This window comes from Schistocerca cancellata, chromosome 11, assembly GCF_023864275.1.
Source record: "Schistocerca cancellata isolate TAMUIC-IGC-003103 chromosome 11, iqSchCanc2.1, whole genome shotgun sequence".
NCBI lineage: Eukaryota > Metazoa > Arthropoda > Insecta > Orthoptera > Acrididae > Schistocerca > Schistocerca cancellata.
Genome location: NC_064636.1, coordinates 162,404,416 through 162,430,883, shown reverse-complemented (window position 1 = coordinate 162,430,883; position 26,468 = coordinate 162,404,416). Strand labels below are relative to the sequence as shown.

Below are 26,468 nucleotides of genomic sequence, written 5' to 3'. Positions count from 1 at the left end.
AAAGGTTGCATGTCCACTCTAGCTGACAGAGCTAAGATATTTACTGCACAACTGCATGTACTACTCAGCATCACTGTTATGGTCACACATCCTATTCGTAGATTTCTCAGGTGTCTACCACTGTTTAATCTAAGTTACGTATTTTCAAAGTAACAAGTGGGGTACAACATCAGTGATTTCAGTGCCAACCACATGACATGGTATTCCAGACCACACAATCAGCAACACACTGTTCTTCACACTTGCTATGGGAGCAGCACTCCATGCAGTAGACGCTATCCTTGAACCTCTGGCCCTGGTACCATGGAGACATCTTGTTTGACCTGTGATCTCTTGGGCTGCATATGAAGGCCAGTATGGCCTTTTGTATTTTCATGGTAAGTGGTCACCAACTACAAACCAGCCACTTTGACAACTACAGCTATGCCCTAGGACAACCTACAGATCACTGTTTTAGCCAAACTCCTCATAAGCACATCCCTGACTACTATGTGCAGCATTCTCATTTCTGTAAAATCCTTCTTGTGGAACAATACTACTACTGTTTCACTTACTGTCCTGTCTACTTGTGATGCCAATGCATCCCTTCCATTTGTTTAAAATGGCATAACATGAGTCCCTGTGACATTTAAGTCTTGGCCTGTTAGCTGTGAATCAGCTACACTCCTTTATATACTCTCTGAGCTGTCCCTAGCATGATAGTTTGGATCCTAGACCTGTATGCTTGTATAATCAAAGGTTCCAGTGTCTGAAGAAGCTAATATTTCAGGGCCTGAAAAATCCTTTATAACTTCAGAAAGTTTGTTTATGAACAATCAGATCAAGAGTGAGCTAGTACCTAACCTTCGCAAATGTGTGTTGAATGTTCCCCAATATTTGTCTAATTTCATTCTTGTGACATGTTTATCAATGTGAGCTTCTCCTTCCCTTAGCAAGGTCATAAAGCATATTTAAAAAAATAATCTTTCTTCTTCAGATCTGCCAGGACTCTAATGGTGAGGCCATACATGGCTTCAGCTATGTACAATCATTCACTAAAATCTATGAGTTTTTCTATTAATGAAAATTTTATAAGTAATACAACAGGTACCACAGAAGCTGCCACAATATATACAGGTTGTGTCCAACATATCAGGGCTGATCTAGAACCCACAAATTTCATCTCTGTTTTTTAAATCCCAAAAAAATTTTAGGGCAAACTCAAGAATAATTATGATTCACACAAAAGATATGAACAGCCAGTGTTCTTTTCAATTCTATTTATCAGAAGTTGTTGAAAGTAGGAATAATTCTCAAATCACCTACACTATTAGAACTTACACTTCATCTAAATGTGAATTTCGCGACCATCACAGACAACCATTATACAATGTAGTTGATAACAACAAGGGCTACTGAGAACAGGATTATACCAGCCACTAGTCCCCTTCCACTTATATTTAAAACAGTCAGAATGTAAGAGGTGATATGAAAGTCAAGTGCAGGAGTACAAGAATACTCTACGATTACAAACAGCAACAAATTCCAAAGAACTGACAATCTGTGACAATTCCACTGCAATGCATCTTTTACTCTACACACTTAACAAAAGACTTACTACTTGAATACATGCAATACATAAGAGATGTAAATACTTACAGTATTCTCAGATATATTTAATTCAGGATCCTCCTTGATAAAATCAGTGGCCAAAGATATTCCCAATGGATCTTCAACAGACTGAAAGAAGAACACAATCTGTGAATTATAACTGCTTGCTATCTTCTGTGTGTATATGACAGCTCTCAATATTCTTTTCTCATTAGTATCATCCAACTTTGCAGAGATTCTTATCAATTGTGAAGAGAGTGTATCAGAATGCATCCAAATCAGTTCTATTGCCCCTGATTTTGCTATCAGCCATTGTGTCGTACTTATTTGGCATACTTTCACTTTCTATTCCTCTCACATAATCCACTCTGATTTCAGAGGCACTATGGCCTACTCTATCAGATGGTTGTACTCCCATATACAAATTTGATATACGTGTGTGGCAACATTTCAAAATTAAACTCAGATAATATAAAGATGCAAATAATCTTCCAACAGTAAACCCATAAACAAGAGGAATTTTTGGTCATTAATCAAATGAATGTGGCATTCCACACATTATCATCAAAATTACCCAAATTTAATGTTATTTACACAGCTTCTCCCCATATCACCATGTATTTTCAGTGCCTGCTCTTTAGGGAACAATGCAAATTTATGTCATGTGTACTGGAGAAAAATCATAAGGAATTCCACAGCAGGATTTCAGTAATGATGTAAATACTACAGTGAATAGTGACTGGGAACTCCAGAATATACACCCATCACATGTCCTAGTTCCACATATGTTACAGCACTGTGACACAGAGATGTAACAAGATTAACAATTACTTCCAAGAGGAAGTCTTCCTTGCTCTGTTTACACCAAATATGTACTTAAGGCAATCATTACATAGAAACACAATAAAAAATTAATGCAACAGTAATGGTTCATAAAGATATGCATGTTACAAGTGCTGTTAAAATACTATTGGTAATACCCTACAAATAACACATCTAACTAGAGTTTCTTACTACACTTCCTGCACAATACAGTGCTTGTGTGAAAACTTACATTATGCTCAGATCCAGCAGCACGGTGTTTCAGTTCGGGGTCTTGCTTTACACAAACACTAGGGTCGCCAGCCTTTAATGGGTCTTCAAGAAACTGAAAAACCAAGAAAGTGACGTATCAGGGCATCTGTCTCTTGTTCCTACATGGCACAGTCATACAGGAGAAGAGAGGGGGGCGAGACAGGGTGGTGGTGGTGGGCGGGGGGACGTGGGGGCAGGGAGACAGGGCGGGGGGGGCAGGGAGACAGGGCGTGGGGGCAGGGAGACAGGGCGTGGGGGCAGGGAGACAGCTGAAGATGCGTTTTGCCATATTCAGCAGCATTCAGGCTGCTGCCTATTGTAGTGGTGGGGGCCGAGAATCTGGCTCATCACATAGGATGCCTAAGGTGCCACCTATTTTGCCCACTGGCTCTGTTGTCAAGACACCTTGTGGTGTACCCAATGTGGCTGAGTTGTCCTCACCAAATGGTGAGGGATGGGTCGTAGCAGTTAGCGCTGTTTGAGGCAGAGAGTGATGTGGAGGCTGCCTCACCCATTGACCCTGTGAGTGGACTGGCAGGTGTTCATTCATCAGGGTCAGACAGGCCCAAGTGGAGAGAAGTTTTCTAGTTAATCAGGACCTCCAACATCAAACGCATTATGGAGCTCCTTAGGGAAATGGCATCCAGGACTGGAAATGAATCCTATGTGTACTGAATATGTCTGCCATGGAGCCTCATCTGAGATGTGGAAAATGTCCTACCTGTGGCTACGAAACACACAGGGTGTGGCTGTCTACAAGTTGTGGCTGATGTTGGTGCCAATGATACCCATCGTTTGGGTTCTGAGGCCACCTTCAGTTTATATTGAGAGGTAGCACAAATTGTGAAGAGCCCATGTGTCACACATGAGTGCATGCAGCACACACAGTTTGTATCAGCATTCCCAGAATTGATTCAAGTCTTTTGGTTTGGTGTGAGTGGAGGGTCTCAACCAAAGGCTTCATTGATTCTCTGACTGCCCAAACTGCAGACTGCTGGAAATGCATTATGAGATGGAGAATTGTAGAAATACTTGATGGGTCATTGGTGCACTACACAAAGCAAGCGTTTTTTAGTCTAGGCAGTTGTTTGAGGTCCTCTGATGAATGCACACTAGTCAGACTGCATACAAAGTAAAGACCATACTACCATCAACATGTTAACAGTAAATTCTTGATGTATTTGTAGTTCCTGAATGTAATGCCCTCCAAGAAAGTTCTCATGTTCAAAATACGTTTGGACCAAAGCTGGCTGAAACATTGAGCAGAAACCCTTGAAATATTTAGCAAGCCATGGAATGTACACTGAAGAGACAGATGACACACCTGTGGGATGGTAGCATCAGAAGAGTGGAGGGGAGACGAAGGGCACGAATTAATATGGGTGAAATTTGTGCAACAAATGAAAGCACATGCTATTGGTGGTAACCCCCAAACAGTAGTGAAAGTAGGATTCTCAGACTCAATAACATTCTTATATTGCCAACATATATAACTATACTTAAAATACTTTTTGGCACAAATAAGTAAGCAGTTATGCAAACATTCATTTTCATTCCATATGTTTTGTGGATTAGCTATGACTGTTGGACACCATCACAAGAGAATGTACTTGTATAGTTTACAATGTGGTAATGGCAGGTACATCACATCTATCCATTTGTACCATTCAGTTCTAATGTATCTTACTGTTTTCACATAATTTAAGGCATAAAGTAATGACTAACTGCATAGCAGAAGTACTAAGTCATTGAAAGGCACATCAACTTTGCTAGCTTTCCCACAGATACTGCTTCAGAACTATGGTCTCATTTTACAGGCTGACTACATTGTGGCAGCACTGTGGAGAAGCAGACTAAACAGTTTCACATGACCAGTAATTATGGGATCCATTTCCATTCTTGCAGATGAATTTATTTTTTTTTCAAGAGCCATCATACAGCATCACAAATACATTCAAGAAGATTTTTGCACCAACTAGGTATGTCTGTAGTTTTGCACGTATTTCCTGTGACTTTTCTTACAAACTGGAATGATCTTTGACTTTTTCTATACATGTGCAAACCACTGTTCCATAAATGAACAATTCGGATGGCAGAAAGGTGTCAGTTTAGCACCGTTTTTTGTGTAACTGAATCTGCTAACTACACTTTATGGTCACGTGACCTCTGGTGTGTTCATCATCTACTTTTGGAGTGCATTCCATATGGAATTATAAGGATTATAGCTCTGGACTTTACTGCTAAATGATTCTACCTTTTTCTAGTACTTGGTGGCTCAATGGGTAATTGTGACACTACAAATCCAAAGGTCCTTGATCGTTGAACAGCAGGTACTTTGTAACTAGTTGGGTAAATCAGTTCAGATGTGAAAAGAGGGTAACAGCACATGGTAGTCAGTAGGACTGTGTGTAGTAAAGAACTACTGTGTTTAAAACCTCCAGGATGATGACAGCTTTACCTCTAGTTTATTTTTATGTTTACCTTTCTGTCATGTATTCTCTTCATGACACAAGCAGATGGCTGATCCTTGGCTCCGTCACATACACCAGTTAACAACTTATTAGCCTCACAAACGGGCTTTCCAAACTTATAAAGCTTGAGAATGCATTTCACATGGAATCTGCAGCTTGATTATCTTCTTTCTGGCTGCTGTGAATGTACGTTTGCATTAAAACTGTGCAAGCCACCAAACGGTGCATCGTGGATGGCATCTATTACCACAGCAACAACAAGTACTACTACTAGGCACTTCTATGGTGTTCTATATGTAGTGTCCCTAACAAATGAACCACAGTTTCCCAAATACAAAAAAAGTTGATCATTCCCCATCCTACTACCATCCTTATGTGCTTGTTCCACTTCATATCACTTTGCAATGATATGGTTCAAATGGCTCTGAGCACTATGGGACTTAATTTCTGAGGTCATCAGTCCCCTAGAACTTAGAACTACTTAAACCTAACTAACCCAAGGACATCACACACATCCATGCCCAAGGCAGGATTCGAACCTGCAACTGTAGTGGTCGCACGGTTCCAGACTGTAGTGCCTAGAACCACTTGGCCATTCCGGCCGGCCCCTGCAATGTTATACCTAAACATTTTATTGACCAGACTGTCAATCTGTAGAATACTGATGTTGTATAAAACATTATGGGATTGTTTTTCCTACTCATCGGCAGTTACTTGAATATTTCTGCACCTGCCATTCATCACACCACATAAAAAGTTTGTCCAAGTCATTTTGTATCCTCGTAGTCACTTAGTGATGATCCTTCCCCACACACAATGCCATTAGCAAACAGGCACAGAATGCTGCTCATCAGATCACTTCATATATAGATATGGCACCATTCTCTGTGGCGCTATTGATGATACTCTTGTCTCTGAAAAAACAGTTGCTGTTGAGATCAAAGTACTGGCCTCTGTTACTTGAGAGGTCTTTGCACCATTCATATATCGGGGAACCTATTCCATATGCTCATACCTGTATTTACAGTATACAGTGGTGCACTCTTCAAATGCTTTCTGCAAATATAGGACTGTGGAATCTAGCCTGTTGCCCATCATCCATGGTTCACAGTATGTAATTTGATAGAAGACCAAGATGAGTATTGCACAAAATCAATGCTGATTTGGGGATAAAAACTTTTCTGTCTTAAAGAAATTAATTATATTTGAACTGAGGATATGTTCAGGAACTCTGGAGCAAGTAAGTGTTATGATATTGGTCTGCAATTTTGCAGGTACATTCTTTTACAATTCTTACATACAAAAGCCACCTGAACTTTTTCCCAGCTACCTGAGTTTTTGCACTAGGTGAGAGATTTGCAATAAATGCAAGCTAAGTAAGAGGCCAATGCTGTAGAGTACTCTCTGGACAAATCATTTGTGATTTCGTTTGGACATGGCAACTATTTTGTTTTCAACTCTTCCAGTTGCTTCTCTACTCCAGGGATCCTATTACTATGTTCCTGATACAGGAGTCTGTGTGACAGTGAAACAACAATATGTTGGTATGATCCTCCTGCACAAACTTGATAACTAAATACAGAGAGGGGTTAGTGACCACCTTCTGCTTTCCTCCAAAGCCACACCAGACTGGTCAATGACTGCCTGGATAGAAGTCTTTGACCAGAAATGTCTCATGTTCTCTGTAAAATCTGTTGCTCATGTATGATGGTGGTAGTTGTATGCTTCACGCATAGATCTTTTTACAGACAGAAGAATTTCCATTAGTACTTGCCTGTCACCACTGTGCATACTTTTTTGAACTGAGAGTACAACAGTCTGCTTCCTCAGTGTTTTCCGATTCTGACATTAAACCACAGTGGGTCTTTTCTGTCTGTAATCCAGTTACTCACCACATACTTATTCAGTATGTGATTTACAGTCCATTTAGTGTTTATCCATCTTCCTCTATGTAAATCATATGGGAAGTAAATGACATTCTCATTGTTTAAATGGGATGCTAACAACTACTTACCTGCTCTTTCTAGCAAATATATTCACCTAGCCCTCTTAAAGGATTCATTAACTTCATTTACCATCCAGAATGAGATTTTCACTCTGGAGCGCAGTGTGCACTGATATAAAACTTCCTGGCAGATTAAAACTGTGTGCCGGACCGAGACTCAAACTCAGGACCTTTGCCTTTCGTGGGAAAGTGCTCTACCATCTGAACTACCCAAGCACCACTCACGCCCCGTCCTCACAGCTTTACTTCTGCCAGTACTTCGTCTCCTACCTTCCAAGCTTTACAGAAGCTCTCCTGTGAACCTTGCAGAAGTAAAGCTGCGAGGACGGGGCATGAGTCGTGCTTGGGTAGCTCAGATGGTAGAGTACTTGCCCTTGAAAGGCAAAGGTCCCGAGTTCAAGTCTCAGTCCAGCACACAGTTTTAATCTGCCAGGAAGTTTCATTTACCACTGTTGCTGTGCTGGCATCATGATCACTAGCCCCTCTCTGTACTAATACCATCTGTAAGGACAAGCCTGTTTATAGTTGGAGTATTTCAACTATTTCAATTTTGTGTGGGCTGTTAAACTAGCAGCTTACGACAGCTTTCAGAAAACTGTTCTGAAGTACTTCACAAGACTGCCTGTCCATACCACTTGCAATGTATGCACAGACATCTTAGTCTCTACTCAGTAGGTCAGGATCACCTACTTTTTCTGCACTACTTTGTGTAGATTTTTCTTGAATGATTCTGTAACTGTCACAGCAGTATCACATGGCGAATAAAAACATCCTATGCTGGAGTTCACATACACGGAACCATTAAGGGAACTACTCATTAAAACAGGAAATCATAGCTTGAGTCTTGGGACTTGGTACCAATTTTCATATAACTTCATCAATGCTATCTCATTTAATTTTTATTTGTACTTATAATGTAAAGAAGCAATTCTACAAACTCACAAGCTAAACTACTTCACCTGCTCAAAGATAATGTTTAAATCCATATGGGTAAAGTGTAACAAAATATTCTATTTTACCGGTTTCCTCGTTTCCAACCTGGAGCATACTGTAATACTGCAACCCTTGTTATCTTTACCCTAAAGTAAAAACAGGACTGCTAAAGTGAATACACACACAATTGATTACCATCTCATTATTTTCACCACAGCTCAACAAGATTACTTCCATGTAGTCATATAAATTCTAAAATTACCTCCTTATTCACACCCTCCTCCAACTCTTCTTTTACATTCATGCTGCATGGATAATCTTGGGCCTGTGGCAAAAATAACAAACTGTAATAAGTACTTTTAAGCAGTCACAGTCCTCCCATATTATATAAAATGTATCACACAGATAAACCCCAACCATCACACTACTTTATAACTAAATAGTAGTTATTGTTAAGTGTTCTCTTTTGAGTTCAAAATTCTGAGTGACGAGTTAACTATGGTATACTTCAATGGGAGGCAGCAAAAAATTGTAAGACTAATTAATGACAACACCTTTGAAAATTCATTATGATCTTTCATCTCACCTTTCTCCCTATGCTATTGTTTTCAATCATATTTTCTAGCTTCATTATCTACATATGCATATAATGATAGTGTAATGAAGTAAAATAACACAGCTACTACCTGAAACAATGACTTCAATGTTGTTCATAAAATCAATGTTGTTCATATCAAATTACAATACAGTTTACACCAACTGTGTGAGGGAGCAGAAACTGGACTGTCAAGTGCCACATCACTCATACTACTTTTATGATCAGAATAATAAAATGTCTAGAACAGTTACATCAAAACCTTGTTGCACTGAATGCTTATTTATGACAAAATTATTAAACGCACACACCCTACGTTGGCACACTACTTAATACTATTCTAACTTCATGAATTCCTTTTGGTGGGACAAGCACGTTTCTAACAGAACAAAAAGAGAGAGTAAGCTACAGGCTACACCAGTCCTATTCTGTGGATCTGAACTATGGGTTTTACTTGCTGATCTCAAAAGAAGACAAAGTTCTGGAAAGATTATTTATGGAACAACACCAGCATATCAAGACTGAAAAACGCATAATGTCAAAGGAAGTGCTGGAATGAGAACAAATGAAACAGTGATAGCATAGGAAGAAAATCATTAAACTGATATTGGGATCTGTTGAGGATGTTGGATAATTAGCAGCCAAAGAATAATATTTTATTGGAAATCATCGTACTGATAGAAACAAAGTAGACCACTTAACTTTCAGCAAGAGTATATCGACAAACTAATGAAACAAAATGGTGTACGCAAAGAAGATGCCTTGAAGAGAGATGCTGGGCAAAAGATAGAAAGAATACAGCAGCATCTTATTAATTGATATTTGTTTTAATTAACTGCCTACAATAATACTAATATACTAGTACAAATAATGATCATTATGATTTTATTATTATTACTATCTGAGGCATGACGGGCTACCTCTTTGAATTCCCATCCTGCACCTGGTGATGTCACTTCTTTGGCTTGGAGCTCGGGGTGCCATGGGGCACGATAAGAGCCACGCAGGGTACGTCGACAGTATTTGCCATTCAGCCACAATTGACAGAATGGAGTGACTAATAGCCCTTCAAAAGTTCTGTCGAGTTAATAATTGCAGGCACAGGTGTTAATGAAAGACAGTACATTGGTGTGGTCTTGGCTATCTGTATTTGCTATTTGTTCTTCTCTGTGGAAGTCACATTATGCAACAAGCTTTCTCATCTGAAAAACTGCCCGATTTCAGTTGTGTTGCACGACTTAATACCTTGTGGCATTGCCTTGGAAGGGGTTAGGGTAGTATCTAGCAACTAGACAAGCTTGTTATTGGTATTCAATTCCCCATGTTCAGCAGTGGATTCGACGATTTGGTAATCCTGAATACTGTTTTAAGTGTGCCATGTTTAGCCATAGACCGAGTTTTTGATGAGAAACATCTGAGTCCATTGATCTACCCAACTATCGTGGCCGTGCAGTTGTATTAAGTGAGAATGACAGTGGAATTTAGATACTCCTTAGTCTGCTCCAGTTTTCTACTGTTGTGGCACACTTTGATTGTTTTGGACTTGGACTCAGGGCATGCTCATCATGCTGTGGCTGTTAACATTGCCTCTGTATATCAGCCTTAGGGAATTCACCACTGCCAGCTACCGATAGGCTGCCTTCACTCAAGTTATGTAAATCACTATTCGAAATTTGTACTAAAATTTTGTACATTTTGATTTTTGGGGGTTTGTTGGGTCGAGTGCCTTTGATGTACATACTGTCGAGCACTGTTAGAATGGTCACATGCTGATCATCTCTATGTGAATCACACGTCACATTCAGATGTCATCCAGACTTGTGAAAATATAGCCTGTTGGTAAGTAACAGGCACATTTGGTTGGTTGGTTTGGGGGATTAAAGGGACCAGACTGCAACGGTCATCGGTCCCTTTTCCAAAAAATTAAAACCGCCCATCGAGAATAAAAACGAACAACACGAAAGACGTCAGACGACACAGGACAGGAAAGACTCCGACAGAGATCAGACAAAACGAAATAAAATCACACAGAGTGTGACCGTGGTTAGTCGACCACAGGAACAAAAAAAAGGAAAAGCCAACCACCGATAACACATTAAAAACTCAGTTTAAAACCATAGGCCAAAGGCCAGAATCAACACAAAACAATAAAATAAAACAAACACTCAGATTAAATGATAAAAAACCCCTGCCCGAATAAAACGTAAAACTAAGTCAGCCGTAGCAGAGTCATCTGTTAAAAGGGCAGGGAGCGAGTCAGGCAGGGCGAACGACTGCCTGAGCACAGCTAAAAGTGGACAGTCCAATAAAATGTGGACCACTGTCAAAACGGAGCCGCAGCGACATAAAGGTGGGGCCTCACGTCGCAATAGGTGGCCGTGCGTCATCCATGTGTGCCCAATGCGCAGCCGGCAGAGGACAACAGACTCCTTGCGAGAGACCCGCAAGGAGGAGCGCCACACACCAGTAGGCTCCTTGATGGTCCGAAGTTTATTTCGTGAAGGCAGGGCGCGCCATTCAGCGTCCCAAATGTCGAGAATTTTGCTGCATAGGAACGCTCGCAAATCTGTCTCCGGGAGGCCAATGTCCAGAGATGGTGTACTGGTGGCCTCTTTCGCCAGGCGGTCAACATTCTCATTGCCGGGTATCCCAACATGGCCTGGGGTCCACACGAAGACCACAGAGCGGCCGCAACGGGCAAGAGTATGCAGGGACTCCTGGATAGCCATCACCAGACGGGAATGAGGGAAACACTGGTCGAGAGCTCGTAAACCGCTCAGGGAATCACTACAGATAACGAAGGACTCACCTGAGCAGGAGCGGATATACTCTAGGGTACGAAAGATGGCAACCAGCTCAGCAGTATAAACGCTGCAGCCAGCCAGCAACGAACGTTGTTCACAATGGTCCCCTAGAGTGAGCGCATAACCGACACGACCAGCAACCATCGAACCGTCAGTGTCAACAATGCCAGAGCCCTGATACGTGGCGAGGATGGAAAGAAAGCGGCGGCGGAAAGCCTCCGGAGGGACCGAGTCCTTCGGGCCCTGTGCCAATTCCAGCTGAAGGCAAGGGCGAGGCACACACCACGGGGGTGTATGCAGAGGTGCCCGGAAAGGAGGCGGAAGAGGGAAAGCCCCAAGCCCGGAGAGAAGCTCTCTGATGCGGACCGCGATCGGAGATCCAGCCCTGGGCCTGCGTTCTGGAAGATGGACGTGCGACTGTGGGAATAGTAGCCGATAATTAGGATGCCCGGGCAAGCTGAAAACATGGGCAGCATAAGAAGCCAGCAAACATTGGCGGCATAATCGCAGTGGAGGGACAACCGCCTCCACAAGAATGCTCTCCACTGGGCTGGTCCGGAAAGCACCAGTGGCAAGGAGGATCCCGCTATAGAGGATTGGGTCCAGTGCCCGCAGTGCAGATGAGGATGCTGAGCCATAAACCAGGCTCCCATAATCCAGACGGGACTGGATTAACGCCTGGTAGAGCCGCAACAGGGTAGAGTGGTCGGCGCCCCAGCGGGTGTGGCTCAAACATCTCAGAGCGTTGAGATGCTGCCAACACGCCTGTTTAAGCCGCCAGATATGAGGCAGCCAAGTCAACCGGGCATCAAAAAGTACACCCAAAAACCTGTGGGTCTCCACCACAGCAAGAAGGTCGTCGGCAAGATAAAGCCGCGGCTCAGGATGGACCGTTCGGCGCCGGCAGAAATGCATAATGCGGGTCTTGGCAGCCGAAAACTGAAAACCACGCGCTACAGCCCAAGACTGCACCTTGCGGATTGCGCCCTGTAGCCGACATTCAGCTGCTGCAATGCTAATAGAACTATAGTAAAGGCAGAAGTCGTTAGCATACAGGGAAGCGGAGACAGAATTTCCTACTGCCGCAGCGAGACCGTTTATTGCAATTAAAAACAGGCAGACACTGAGGACAGAGCCCTGTGGTACCCCATTCTCCTGGACGCGGGAGGAACTATACGAGGCCACGACTTGCACGCGGAAGGTACGATACGACAGAAAATTTCTGATAAAGATCGGCAGAGGGCCCCGAAGACCCCATTCATGAAGCGTAGAAAGGATGTGATGACGCCATGTCGTATCGTACGCCTTCCACATGTCGAAAAAGACAGCGACCAGGTGCTGACGGTGGGCAAAGGCAGTACCGATGGCCGACTCCAGGCTCACCAGATTGTCGGCGGCGGAGCGGCCTTTACGGAACCCACCCTGAGACGGAGCCAGAAGGCCCCGAGACTCCAGTACCCAATTCAAGTGCCGGCTCACCATCCGTTCGAGAAGCTTGCAAAGAACGTTGGTGAGGCTAATGGGGCGGTAGCTGTCCACTTCCAAAGGGCTCTTGCCCGGTTTCAAAACGGGGATGACAATGCTTTCCCGCCATTGCGACGGAAACTCACCCTCGACCCAGAGACAGTTGTAGAGGTCGAGGAGGCGTCGCTTGCAGTCCACTGAAAGGTGTTTCAGCATCTGACAGTGGATGCTATCCGGTCCAGGAGCGGTATCAGGGCAAGCGACAAGGGCACTGTGAAATTCCCACTCACTGAATGGAGCATTGTAGGATTCAGAAGTGTGGGTGCGAAAAGAAAGGCTCCGACGTTCCATCCACTCTTTAATGGAGCGGAAGGCCTGGGGGTAATTCGTAGAAGCGGAACTCATAGCAAAATGCTCTGCCAAGCGCCTGCAATGACGTCAGAGTCTGTACAAACTGCTCCATTCAGTGAGAGCGCAGGGACGCTGGCAGGGGTTCGATAGCCGTAGACGCGGCGAATCTTCGCCCAGACCTGTGATGGAGTGACATGGAGGCCAATGGTGGACACGTGCCGCTCCCAGCACTCCTTCTTGCCTTGGCGGATAAGGAGGCGGGCCCGCACACGCAGCCGTTTGAAGGCGATAAGGTGGTCTATGGAGGGATGTCGCTTGTGACGCTGGAGCGCCCGCCGGCGATCTTTAATCGCTTCAGCGAACTCAGGCGACCACCAAGGCACAGCCCTCCACCGAGGGGACCCAGAAGAACGGGGAATGGCAGATTCGGCGGCAGTAACGATGCCGGTGGTGACCGATTGAACCATCACATCAATGTCATCACCAGAGAGAGGCTCAATAGCGGCAGTGGAGGAAAACAAGTCGCAGTCAGCCTTATTCATAGCCCATCTGCTGGGGAACCCAGAAGAGTGGCGCCGTGGCAGTGACAGAAAGATTGGAAAATGGTCACTACCACACAGGTCGTCATGCACACCCCATTGGACACACGGTAAGAGGTTAGGGCTACAGAGCGATAGGTCAATGGCGGAGTATGTGCCATGCGCCACACTGAAGTGTGTGGAGGCACCGTCATTTAAGATCGAGAGATCGAGCTGCGCCAATAAATGCTCAATAGCGGCGCCTCAACCTGTTGCCACTGACCCACCCCACAGAGGGTTATGGGCGTTAAAGTCGCCCAGTAACAAGAAAGGTGGCGGCAATTGAGCTATCAGCGCAGCCAGGACATGCTGCGCGACATCACCCTCCGGTGGAAGGTAAAGACTGCAGACAGTAACAGCCTGTGGCGTCCACACCCGAACAGCGACAGCCTCTAAAGTTGTATGTAGAGGGACACACTCGCTGTGGAGAGAGTTAAGGACATAGATGCAGACGCCACCAGACATCCTTTCATAAGCTACCCGGTTTTTATAATAACCCCGATAGCCACGGAGGGCAGGGGTTCGCATTGCTGGAAACCATGTTTCCTGAAGTGCAATGCAGAAGAAAGGGTGAAGGCTGATAAGTTGGCGCAGCTCAGCTAGATGTTGGAAGAAACCGCTGCAGTTCCACTGGAGGATGGTATTGTCCATGTCTGAGAAAGGCGTGATGGGACTGGGTAGGCAGATTCCACCGCTGGGTCACCTGCTGCCTCCGATTGAGCACCTGTGCCAGTGCTTGCCATGGTGTCTGAGGGATCGGCGAGATCGAGGTCCTCAGCAGACGCCAGAATCTCCACCTCGTCCTCAGACGCAGAGCTTGTAGGAAGCGGTGTGACGGGTGCCACCACAATGTTGGTATTCTTGGGGACTTTCTTCTGGTTCTGTTTCTGCTTCTCACGTCATGCCTTCGGTGGTTCAGGCTTGGAGGGCTTGGAGGGCTGCACAGGGTCAGTCTCAGGGATGGAGGACGACCGTGACGCCCTACAACCAGGGACTGGTGGTTGTTTGAGCCACTTGCGGGTGTCTGCTGTGCCACTGGTCGGAACTTGTGAAGGTAGGTCCCCAAGGGACCCCTTCCTTGCGAGAGTAGCCGAAGAAGTCTTACTCTTCTCCGGCTGGGAAGGGGGAACTGATGTCCCCGATGGTTTGGGGGGTGTTGCTCCTGAAGTAGATGGAGCAGGAAGTGCCCCCCACAAGCAAGGGGGCTGGTGGATGCTGACCGATCTTAGAGCTGATTCGTGATGATGGGAGAACCGTCATTGCAGCAGCAGCGTAGGATGATGTCCTTGCCACAGGATGGAGCCTCTCATATTTCCGTCTAGCCTCAGGGTAGGTCAGGCGGTCCAGGGTCTTATATTCCATTATCTTCCTTTCTTTCTGCAATATCCTACAGTCTGGCGAGCAGGGGGAATGGTGTTCTCCACAGTTAACACAGATAGGAGGCGGGGCACATGGAGTATCGGGGTGCGAAGGACGTCCACAATCCCGACACGTGATGCTGGAAGTACAGCGAGATGACATGTGCCCGAACTTCCAGCATTTAAAACACCACATCGGAGGAGGGATATATGGCTTCACATCACAACGGTAAACCATCACCTTGACCTTTTCGGGTAAAACATCACCTTCGAAGGCCAAGATGAAGGCACCGGTGGCTACCTGATTATCCCTCGGACCCCGATGGACACGCCGGACGAAGTGAACACCTCGTCGTTCGAGGTTGGCGCTTAATTCATCGTCGGACTGCAGAAGAAGATCCCTGTGGAATATAATACCCTGGACCATGTTGAGACTCTTATGCGGCATGATACTAACTGAAACATCCCCCAACTTGTCACAATTGAGCAACATCCGTGACTGGGCAGAGGATGCCGTTTTGATGAGCACAGAACCAGAGCGCATTTTGGACAAGCCCTCCACCTCCCCGAACTTGTCCTCTAAATGCTCCACAAAAAACTGGGGCTTGGTTGACATAAACGAATCTCCATCAACCCGCGTACACACAAGGTACTGGGGTGAATAGTCTCCACTGCCTTCTTTAGCAAGACGTTCCTCCCATGGAGTGGCTAGGGAGGGAAACGATCGGTGATCAAATTTCTTCACGTTGAGGTTAGACCTCGATCACTTAGAGACTGCTGGTGGAGGCCCACCAGCGAGAGACGATGTACCACGCTTCATTGCGAGTCATCCGCCCTGATGCCACCTACTCCGACCAAGGGCCCTCCCCACGGGCGCCACCCAGCTGCAGCAATAGCCACCTGGCAGGATGGCCATTGCCGGGAGTCCCAATGCCCCAGGGAGATGGGCATCTACTCCTTGGCATACGTGGTGAGTTAACGGCGCAGGCATCAGTAGAGCGATCCCTGTGTTGTCAGGGGGCTACAACCAAGAGGGTACATGGCGGCCCCACCACAACGGATTGGCTACCGTGCTGGATCTTAGGTGCAAAACTGTCCAAGGTCGTCGTCGCAGCTAAAAGAAACACTGCAGAGTGCAGCGTGGGAATCGCACCCAGGGACGTATCCTCGCCCAAGAGATGGAAAACGAGCGGGACACCATTGCAACGACGAAAAAGCCGGCTAAAGGTCTCAATGCACGACGGATACAGTGCACCATGTAAGGCGCCATCCCCAATTGGCTCGCTCTTCGGAATTATTTAGAAAGATGGAGGTCAAACCCGAGAGGGGACCATCACATAAGGCCGAAACATTTGAGACTCCTTTTAGTCGCCTCTTACGACAGGCAGGAATACCGCGGGCCTATTCTAACTCCCGAACCCGCAGGGGGGAACAGGCACATTTGACGCTCAGAGACTGAACAAGCAAAAGTGTGTAAAACCATCAAGTGTTACTGAGCTCTGAATGTTTTTCGTGTTCGTTCACTGGCCATTTGTGAGGTGGAGAGTGAAAGAAATTTATTCCGTCTCAGGGTGAGTTACTGCTTACCAGATTTAATTGTTCAAGTGTTTGTTATTTCAAAGTTGTCATGAATTGAGCTTTTCTCACCTGTTATTTATTTACTGCTACAAGTAGGTTCTGACTACCAATTACTGGTTTTCCTTTTTAAAGGGTGTTCTTGAGCTGCTATGCATGCACATTCACATACTGAATCATTTAGGGATTTTCTACAGTATGCCTTACTAGAATTTTCACTGTGTCTGAAGCCAGTTATATCGATCTGTGCACGCCCATTCTCTTGTTACGTAATTAACTGCTCACTGGTGCAAGATTTAAAGAGACTTGCTCTGTCTGTCTGCCTGAAGGTAGCTCTAGAAATCAGTGCACCTGCTTACTTTATTAAATTATCTAGATGCACTTGGAGGTGTATTTTAAGAATTTCCTTTTTCTAGGGGTCTCGAGGCAGCTATAAATTGCTCTGTCTTCCAGTATAGCTATTCAGTTTTAACCTTTGAGATGAGTTATGCTTCTGTGTTGTCTTAAAGAGCCATCTGTTTCCAGATAATTATTTGTTCATTTGTTGAAGCATTTTCTCATTTGCGGTTTGTGAAGATGGAAATTTTGAATCTAAAATCTAAGAACTGGTGTCAGACACAGCTTTAGTCATTAACTATTGCCTTATTTAAATTGTCACTAAACTAAGGTGTGTAATGTCTTAAATTTGAAAGTTCGGAGTGGTGTTTGTAACCTGCTAATGTATCTGACTTCAGTTATTTTTCTTAAATAAAAACATTTTAATAAACAATGGAGACTCATGTGAACCCTAATCCATCCAGTCCTTCCACTTAATTTCCCCTTTTTCTGCTGGATGTTTGGTTGGTAACAGAGTATGGTTATTTTCCTGGAAGTAAAGGGGGAAGGTGTCAAACTGTCATTCACCATGAGGTGTGTGTTTGCAGGTATCCACTGCGGAACATGGGGTCCCACAACTGTCCCAGTTTGTCCTCATTGAAAAATCAACTGTTTATCTACGAATTTAAAGTTTGTCAGCTTCCATGTAAGGGCGGTGTGCCCAACTTGTGGACGACCCCTTGGTGATTAGTACCAACGGCACCATGGAGGTATACGTTGCACTAGCTGCCTGAGCTCTGGTCATGACAATCTTGTGTCAGAATGTAGTGTGTTTAGAAAGTAGTCAGCCCCATCATAAGCAAATACATATAATTCAGGCACAATTGATCCATTGAGATAATCACTTGTGCGGTATTGCACAATGTAATCTCTATTCCGAGCAGATTACATTAGCTCTGCAGTTAGAGGGATAGCTGCCTTTATTTAGACAAATTAGGAGCAATAGGTGGTGAACAAGATTCTCCCACTGACATATAACTGCTGGAAGTAGTAGGAATGCTACGGACACCTTTAAGGACCTCAGGAGAATTCATTTGGGAAATTACCATTCCAAATAATGTTACTGCTGCAAGCTATAATGGAACTTTCAATGTAGAATTTAAAGACAGGTAAAATCCATCATATGGATCATGGTGAAATTTATGTTTCATGCTGACACTTTGGCCATCACTGACAATGTTGTTGTTCAGACGCTGTACACCCTGTGTTAAGCCATGTTTTCAATTGAATTTTACATGAAAGTGCAACATCAAGGGAGTTGTAAAAATCAATTATTGGCCTGAAATTGTCACCTCAATTAAGAGGCTACTCAGGCATAAACATTTTTGGCTATTGCAGTTTCCTCATGAACCTTTTCCTAGGTTCATAGATGAATGCATATGACCATTCCATACCTGGAATTGCAAGTCACAGAGATACAAATACTCAATAATATATTACAGAAAATGCGGCCACAGGACTGTTCATGGATTACCTTCGCTAATAAATACACATCTTTTACTGAATTAGAGGCTTTGGTGTCCGCTATTGAAGTCTGAGTTTCGCAGACCAGCAGTGTTGGGGGTTTAAGTGACATTATCAGGATAGGGATTGAGATTCCAAGCAATTTAAAAGCGGACCACCCATAAGGAAAAAGTGTAGGATGTGTTTCCAGTGTAACAAAGAGGGGCATTTTGTATGGCGATGTCTGGTTACATGGAAGGAGAATCAAACAGCCGACATCATACAGAATGCAGAATGGAAGACGCACGGTAGTGTTCTACTGCCTAAGGGCTGGATCTGTGCCAAGTCTAAGGTACGGGAACCCCTGCCTTATTTTTGGGTACAACTTAACCAGGAACGAATGTGCGCCCTCCTCAACTCTGGTAGTTCAGTTTCTCGTTTAGATTATCTGTGACATTTGAAGTTCCGCCATACCTGTGAATTGCCTTGTTTGCATCCGTCCTCCCAATGTTGAGCTCTCACTGGGCACATGTTGCCTTTGGTTGGCAAAACTGAGTATCGGAAAATTTTCTTGGTCTGCGAAGTGGATAGTAACTAAAAATCTTTCAGTGAACTTAATTTTGTAGTGTGTTTTTGTAAGTGGTAGTGGGTTTGTGCTAGTTTGTCAAGGCACGGTTGTTTATTTTAAATTTAACCCAGCTGAAACATTCACATTGTGCTCCTGTCAGGTTGCCACAGGAATTCATAGTGTGTTACTGCAATGTTTGCCATTTCAGCTCAGTCACCTTCATCCAGTAGAGGTGATGCTGGTACTGGAAGTTTTTGATCGGTTACCACAGATGTTAACTAACAGATTGGACATCACCGATAAAATCCAGTACTAGATTTGCCTTACAAATGACATTCCAGAGAGGTTTTCTCCATCAAGGATGATATGTATATGTACTTTGATTAATAATGTGTTGTTCAATGCGGTCATTAGGCCCTCAACTTCAGCCTATGCTTCTACCATATTCTCAGTATCTATGGGCAGCAGTGGGGTGTTTCATCCTGTTGTGGGTTATTGTGCAGTTAATGAGAACATAGTTTTGGGATTTGTGCCACTTCCCAATCTGCATAATTCTTTTACTTGGTTCAGTCAGGCTCAGTATTTTGCTGTCCTGGATCTCAATCTCGCATATTATCAGATCATGTTAACAGAGGATTCCAAGTATATTACTGCCTGCTGTACAGATTGTAACCTCCACAACTTTAACAGGGTCCCCTTTGGTTTTTCAATGGGAGTTACCATTATGTCTTGCCTTCTACATTGTGTTTTTGGTGATTTCACATTCAAGTGTCTCTCTAATTACCTAGATGGCATGGTTGTTTACAGTTCTAGTCTGTCTGAAAACCTGCAACATCTTGAGGCAGTTCTGGTTTACCAGAGGGAGGTGGGACTTACTGTGAAACCATCTAAAATGACACTGGCACATAGGTTTCATCCTTGGGACATCTTAGTTTCACTGATTGGAATGAAATTGACCAGGAGCATACCAGTTATTTGCGAAAATTTCCAGCTCCTAGAAATAAGAAAGCTGTGGCACGGTTCATAGGCATGACAAATTTTTTTTGAAAGTCTGTGCCGAATTTTATTAAATTAGTGGGGTGCCTTAACGATTTAAGAAATTTCATATGGGATGAAAGTCATCCAGAATCTTCTGAAGCCATTAAGGTGGTGCTTAGTAACCCACTAGTATTAGACACACCAAATTTTGAGGTCATGTTCATCTTGCAGACAGACACCTAATTCTTCTGGAGTAGAAAGTGGTAGCTGTCCTCCTGCAGGAACAGAATGGCAGGGGAGATGTTGCATGTTGATGCCCTATGGCATTGCACCTTGGGAACTTTCACCTGCGGAGATGAAATATTCTATGTATGAATGGGAAGCCTTGGCAGTTATGTTTGCCCTTAAGAAATTCAGATCTTATTTTGAACACCAGGAATTTTGTTTAGAGACTGACAATCAAGCTCGTAGTTAGGTTTTGGCTCATTATTTCCATAATACCCTCTTAGGCATTTATAAAACTGTTGTCAAGATCAGACGACACATCACTTGGTCTTCCCTGTATAAGCAAGCCTGGAGGTTGGTGGGGTCAAGATCACTCAACATGTCACCTGGTCCTCCCTGAATAAGGCTGTCCAGAGGTTGGTGGAGGAGTGTGAGAGCTGTAAGGGAGCTGAGCCCAACTTGAATTCCCTCAGGTGGCTTTTAGAGTCTACCCATTAGGAATGCCTGATGGATTAACTTTGTATGGATTATATAGGTCCACTTCATCAAGTGTGTGTGTATTAGGCACCCACTAGTTATCACGGATAACTTTTCTCATTTTTTTGACACATTCCGAGCAGAGAAATGACCATCCTGGCAGCTGGCCAGCATTTGTTATGAATTTTTTCTGTTTCCAGGCCACCGAGGATGCTTGATAGCTTCTGTTTCCCAGCTATTTGTGAGGTTCTGCTTTGACAATGGAATTAAAGATGTGACCACAAATCCTTTTACCAGCATACTTTGCTGACCAGGTGAACTGCAAGTTGAAGGCTGTGCTTATCTTTCACAACAAGGCTCAGACAACGTGGCTCAATTTTATCTTTAACACTGCACAACCCAAGTCCCTGGAGGCTGCTCCAGTATCCCTTATGTTAGCACATCCAGCCAATTTTCCTCTTGTCAACCAGTAGGCAATCAATGATTTGCTTCAAGAACAAGTCATCCTAGCAGTAACACAGCACAACTGGAGCCAGGCTAGACATAATACCAAAATTGCCTGTCACAGGTTATCCACCTGTTACAGTCAGGCGCTAAACAGTTCATTGGAAAGGCTGGGGACACAGTGTTAGTCCGAAACCCTAATATTGCTGAAAAGGGGGAGTTAGGGTTCGATAGCAAGCTAGCTCCTCAGTTGTTGGGACCCTGTTAGATTGTCAGGGTGGTGAGCTCAGCAAACTTCCTGCTTCTGAATTTATAGATGAGTAAAGCCTCACACATGCACATTATTCATATCAAGGAGAGGCATATGTAAAGGGCTCCTTAATGGTGGGGAAGGGGGATTTTGGTTTGGTGGAGGAGGCTGAACTACAGTGGGCTCCCTCTTCGAATTCGAGCCCCATGTGCCTGGCAGATGTCACTTCTCACAGCTCAGAGCTCGTGGCACCAGTGGGCATCGTGGAGCAACAATGGGTGTAGAGGAACAGCAGTGGATCTCACGGGCAGTCGGTGTCTTGAAGCAGGTCTGGAGGGTGAGTCATGCAGGTCTCGTGGGCAGCATGTACTGTTTAGCTGAACTTTATGTGGCAGTATCATTATACCATCACAATCATTACAATAAAACTATCTTCTTTCAATAATGGTAACTGCCATAGGCTGATCAGCCCAAGATTATCATCACTCATCTAAAAGCTGGTATGTACACCTCTGGCACAGACAACAGTAGGGAGACATAGTGGCACAGAAGCAATGAGGCCTTCATAGATCACTGGAGGAAGTTGGAACCATGTTTATACAATCAGGCCACCTCATTCCTGTAAATTCTGGAAGGGGGGGATGATCTCTGATGTTATGTTAAATCACATCCCAGATCTGTTCAACCAGGTTCAGGGTGGTGAGTTGGGTGGCCAACACATCAATTGGAACTCACCACTGTGTTCCTGAAACCACTCTATCACATTCATGGCCTTGTGAGATGGTGCATTGTTTTCATGAAAAATGCCACACTCAATGCAAATACTTTCAGAAAAGACTTCCTGACACTTAAATGTATACTCAATGGGAAACATGATCGTCATGAAGGAGTGGACCTAACATGAACCATGGACCGTGGCACTGGTAGCAAGGCTTGCGTGCCTCAGCGATACAGATAGTCATTCTGTAGGTGCAACCCCAACGGAGGGGTATCTGTTGTGGGGCCAGACAAACATGTGGTCCCTTAAGAGGGGCAGCAGTCTTTTTAGTAGTTGCAGGGGCGACAGTCAGGATGAATGACTGATCTGGTCTTGTAACATTAACCAAAACAGTGTTGCTGTGCTGGTACTGTAAATGGATGAAAGCAAGGGGAAACTATAGCCGTAAATTTTTCACGAGGGGATGCAACTTTACTGTTCATTAAATGATGATGGTGTCCTCTTGGGTAAAATATTCCGGAAGTCAAATACTCCCCCATTCAGATCTCCAGGATGACATCGTTATCAGGAGACGGAAAACTTATGTTCTACAAATTGGAACATGGAATGTCAGACCCTTTACTCAGGCAGGCAGGTTAGAAAATTTAAAAAGAGAAATGGATAGGGTAAAGATAAATATGGTGGGAATTGGTTAAGTTTGATGGCATGAGGAATAAGACTTCTGGTCAGATGAATACAGGATTATAAATACAAAATCATATAGGGGTAATGGAGGAGTAGGTTTAAAAATGAATAAAAAACAGGAGTGCGGGTAAGCTACTATGAACAGCATAGTGAATGCAGTATTGTAGCCAAGATAGACACAAAGCCCACACTTACCACAGTAGTACAAGTTCATATGCCAACTAGGTCCCCAGATGATGAAGAGATTAAAGAAATGTATGACGAGATAAAAGAAATGATTCAGATAAGGAAGGGAGACGAAAATTTAATAGACATAGGGGATTGGAATTCAATAGTATGAAAAGGAAGAGAAGGAAAAGTAGGAGGTGAATATGGAATGTGGGTAAGGAATGAAAGAGAAAAGCTGTCTGGTAGAATTTTGCACAGAGCACAACTTCATCATACACTATGTGCTCAAAAGCATCGGGCCACCCCCAAAAACTTACTTTTTCATATTTGGTGCATTGTGCTGCCACCTACTCCATATCAGAGACCTCAGTAGTCATTATACACCGTGAGAGAGCAAAATGGGGCGCTCCGTGGAGCTCATTGACTTTGAATGTGGTCAGGTGATAGGGTGTCATTGGTGTCACATGTCTGTATGCGAGCTTTCCACACTCCTGAACATTCCTATGTCCACTGTTTCTGATGAGATAGTGAAATGGAAGCATGAAGAGACACATGCAGCACAAAAGCATACAGGCCAATCTTGTCTGCTGACTGAAAGATACTGCCGACATTTGGAGAAGGTTGTAATGTGTAATAGGCAGATATCTATCCAGACCTGAAAGAACTGCAAAAAGATAGGAATTGTAAGAGATGGGATCTGGATAAAGCGAAAGGATCAGAGATTGTAGAGTGTTTCAGAAAGCACTAGGGAACCATTGACAAGGACATGGGTAAGAGATACAGCAGAAGAGGAAGGGTAGCTTTGAGAGATTACTAGTGAAAGTAGCAGATGATCAAGTAGGTAAAAAGACGAGGCTAGTAGAAGTCCTTGGGTAACAGAGGAGATACTGAATTTAATAGATGAATGGTGAAAATATAAAAATGCAGTAAATGAAGCAGGCTGAAAGGAATACAAACGTCTCAAAAATGAGATCGACAGGAAGTGCAAAATGGTTCAGCAGGGATGGTAACAGGACAAATTTAAGGATGTAGAGGCATATATGACTAGGGGTAAGACAGACACTGCCTACTGGAATACTGAAGAGACCTATAGACGGTCTGTACAAGGGCGATGCACTTGCGGGCATTATTTTGAAAATGGAAGAGAACGTAGATGAGGATGAAATGGGAGATACGATACTGCGTGAAGAATTTGACAGTGCTGAAAGAAATAAGTTGAAACAAGGCCCTGGGAGGAGACAACATCCATTAAAACTACTGATAGCCTTGGGACAGCCAGCCTTGAAAAAACTCTGCCATCTGGTCAGAAAAATGTATGAGACAGGCAAAATCCCCCAGACTTCAAGAAGAATATAATAATTGCAATCCCAAAGAAAGCAAATGTTGACAGGCATGAAAATTACCAATCTATCAGTTTAATAAGTCATGGCTGTAGAATACTAACATGAATTCTTTACAGTCGAATGGAAAAACTGATAGGTGCTGACCTCAGGAAAGATTAGTTTCGATTCCGTAGAAACGATGGAACACGTGAGGCAATACCGACCCTACAATTTATCTTAGATGATAGATGAAGGAAAGGCAAACCTACATTTCTAGTATTTGTAAACTTAAAGAAAGCTTTCGACAATGTTGACTGGCATACTCTCTTTCAATTCTGAAGGTGGCAGTCGTCAAATGCAGGGAGTGAAAGGCTATTTACAATTTGTACAGAAACCAGATGGCAGTTATAAAAGGGGAGGAGCGAAAGGGAAGCAGTGGTTGGGAAGGGAGTGAGACAGGGTTTTAGCCTATCCCTGGTGTCGCTCAGTCTGCATATTGATCAAGCAATAAAGGGAACAAATGAAAAATTTTGAGTAGGAATTAAAATCCAGGGAGGAGAAATAAAAACTTTGAGGTTAGCCAATGACATTGTAATTCTGTCAGAGACAGTAAAGGGCCTGGAAGATCAGTTGAACAGAATGGACAGTGCATTCAAAGAGGGATATAAGACAAACATCAACAAAAGCAAAACAAGGATAATGGAATGTAGTCAAATTAAATTGGGTTATGATGACAGAATTACATTATGAAATAAGACAATTAAGGTAGTAGATAAGTTTTGCTATTTGGGGAGCAAAATAACTGACGAAGGTTGAAGTAGAGAGAATATAAAATGTAGTCTGGCAATGCCAAGGACAGCATTTCTGAAGAAGAGAAATTTGTTCACATTGAGTATACATTTAAGTGTCAGCAAGTCTTTTCTGAAAGTATTTGCATTGAGTGTATCCATGTATGGAAGTGAAACATGGACAATAAATAGTTTAGACGAGAAGAGAACAGAAGCTTTCGAAATGTGGTGCTACAGAAGAATGCTCAAGATTAGATGGGTAGATTATGTGACTAATGAGGAGATACTGAATAGAATTGGGGAGAAGAGGAATTTGTGGCACAACTTAACTATAGGGTGGTGAACAAAATGTGTTACCAATTGTTTCTTTTACAATTTACGCCGCACATTAGATACTCCGCTGGGATCTCTACAGCAGTACCAGCAGAGCTTGGAAAAACAAATGAGTCATGAAATAACATGTAATTCACGATACTGCCACTAGGAGACTAGTAACCAGCAACGGCTGACAATGGACGACTGACGACACAGCAATGATTGGCAATTGTGTTACTTCTTCATGAAACGAAAAGCCTTGTTGTGACTCAGAGGCGTTTTTGACAACAGTTTAACACACGATAGGTCCCTTGCAAGAAGACCATTCACAGGTTGTACGATAAATTTGTACAGGAAGGAACAGTATTGGATCCGAAGCGACCTCGGCCTAAGCCTGTTTGTTCGCCGGAGAATATTTAAGCAGTACGAGTTGCTGTACAGAGAAGTCCCGGGAAATTGTGTAGAAAGGCAGCAGTGCAACTGGGAATATCCAGTCGCTCCATTCAATGCATTCTTAAAAGTGGCCTCCACATGTACCCATACAAGATGACCTGTGCACAGAAGCTCACTGAAGAACACAAGCAGCAGAGACTACTGTTTGCTCAGTGGGTGGAGGATAGGGAAGAAACTCTCAACAACGTTTGGTTTTCAGATGAGGCGCATTTTCATTTGGATGGTGTGGTTAACAAACAAAATGTACACTTTTGGGCCACTGAAAACCCACAAGTGCTTCATGAATGACATTATGCTCTGAGGATTACAGCGTGAGCAGCAATTTCCAGTCACGGACATACTGGATCCTTTTTCTTTGGAGAAACTGAACAGCGAACGTTATTTGAGCATGCTTCACAATAGATCATTCCACAGCTTCTTGCTACTGCCTTGCCCTTCACCACACAGTAATTCATGAAAGAT

The 26,468-nt window shown here is 43.8% G+C and overlaps 1 protein-coding gene across 9 annotated transcripts in view; it reads right to left on the bottom strand.

The window, feature by feature from the left end:
- Positions 1 to 26,468, bottom strand: part of LOC126108717 (zinc finger protein 431-like) — a 101,495-nt gene that overhangs the window by 69,252 nt on the left and 5,775 nt on the right. For 6 of the 9 annotated variants that reach the window (XM_049914038.1, XM_049914040.1, XM_049914039.1 and 3 more), the window contains 3 exons: positions 8,336 to 8,398; positions 2,645 to 2,737; positions 1,639 to 1,719 (listed from right to left, as the gene is read on the bottom strand). In XM_049914038.1, the coding sequence (XP_049769995.1) occupies positions 1,639 to 1,719; positions 2,645 to 2,737; positions 8,336 to 8,398 (237 nt within the window). The remainder of the gene's footprint in view (positions 1 to 1,638; positions 1,720 to 2,644; positions 2,738 to 8,335; positions 8,399 to 26,468) is intronic. The other 3 variants (XM_049914042.1, XM_049914041.1, XM_049914043.1) reach the window with 2 other exon arrangements.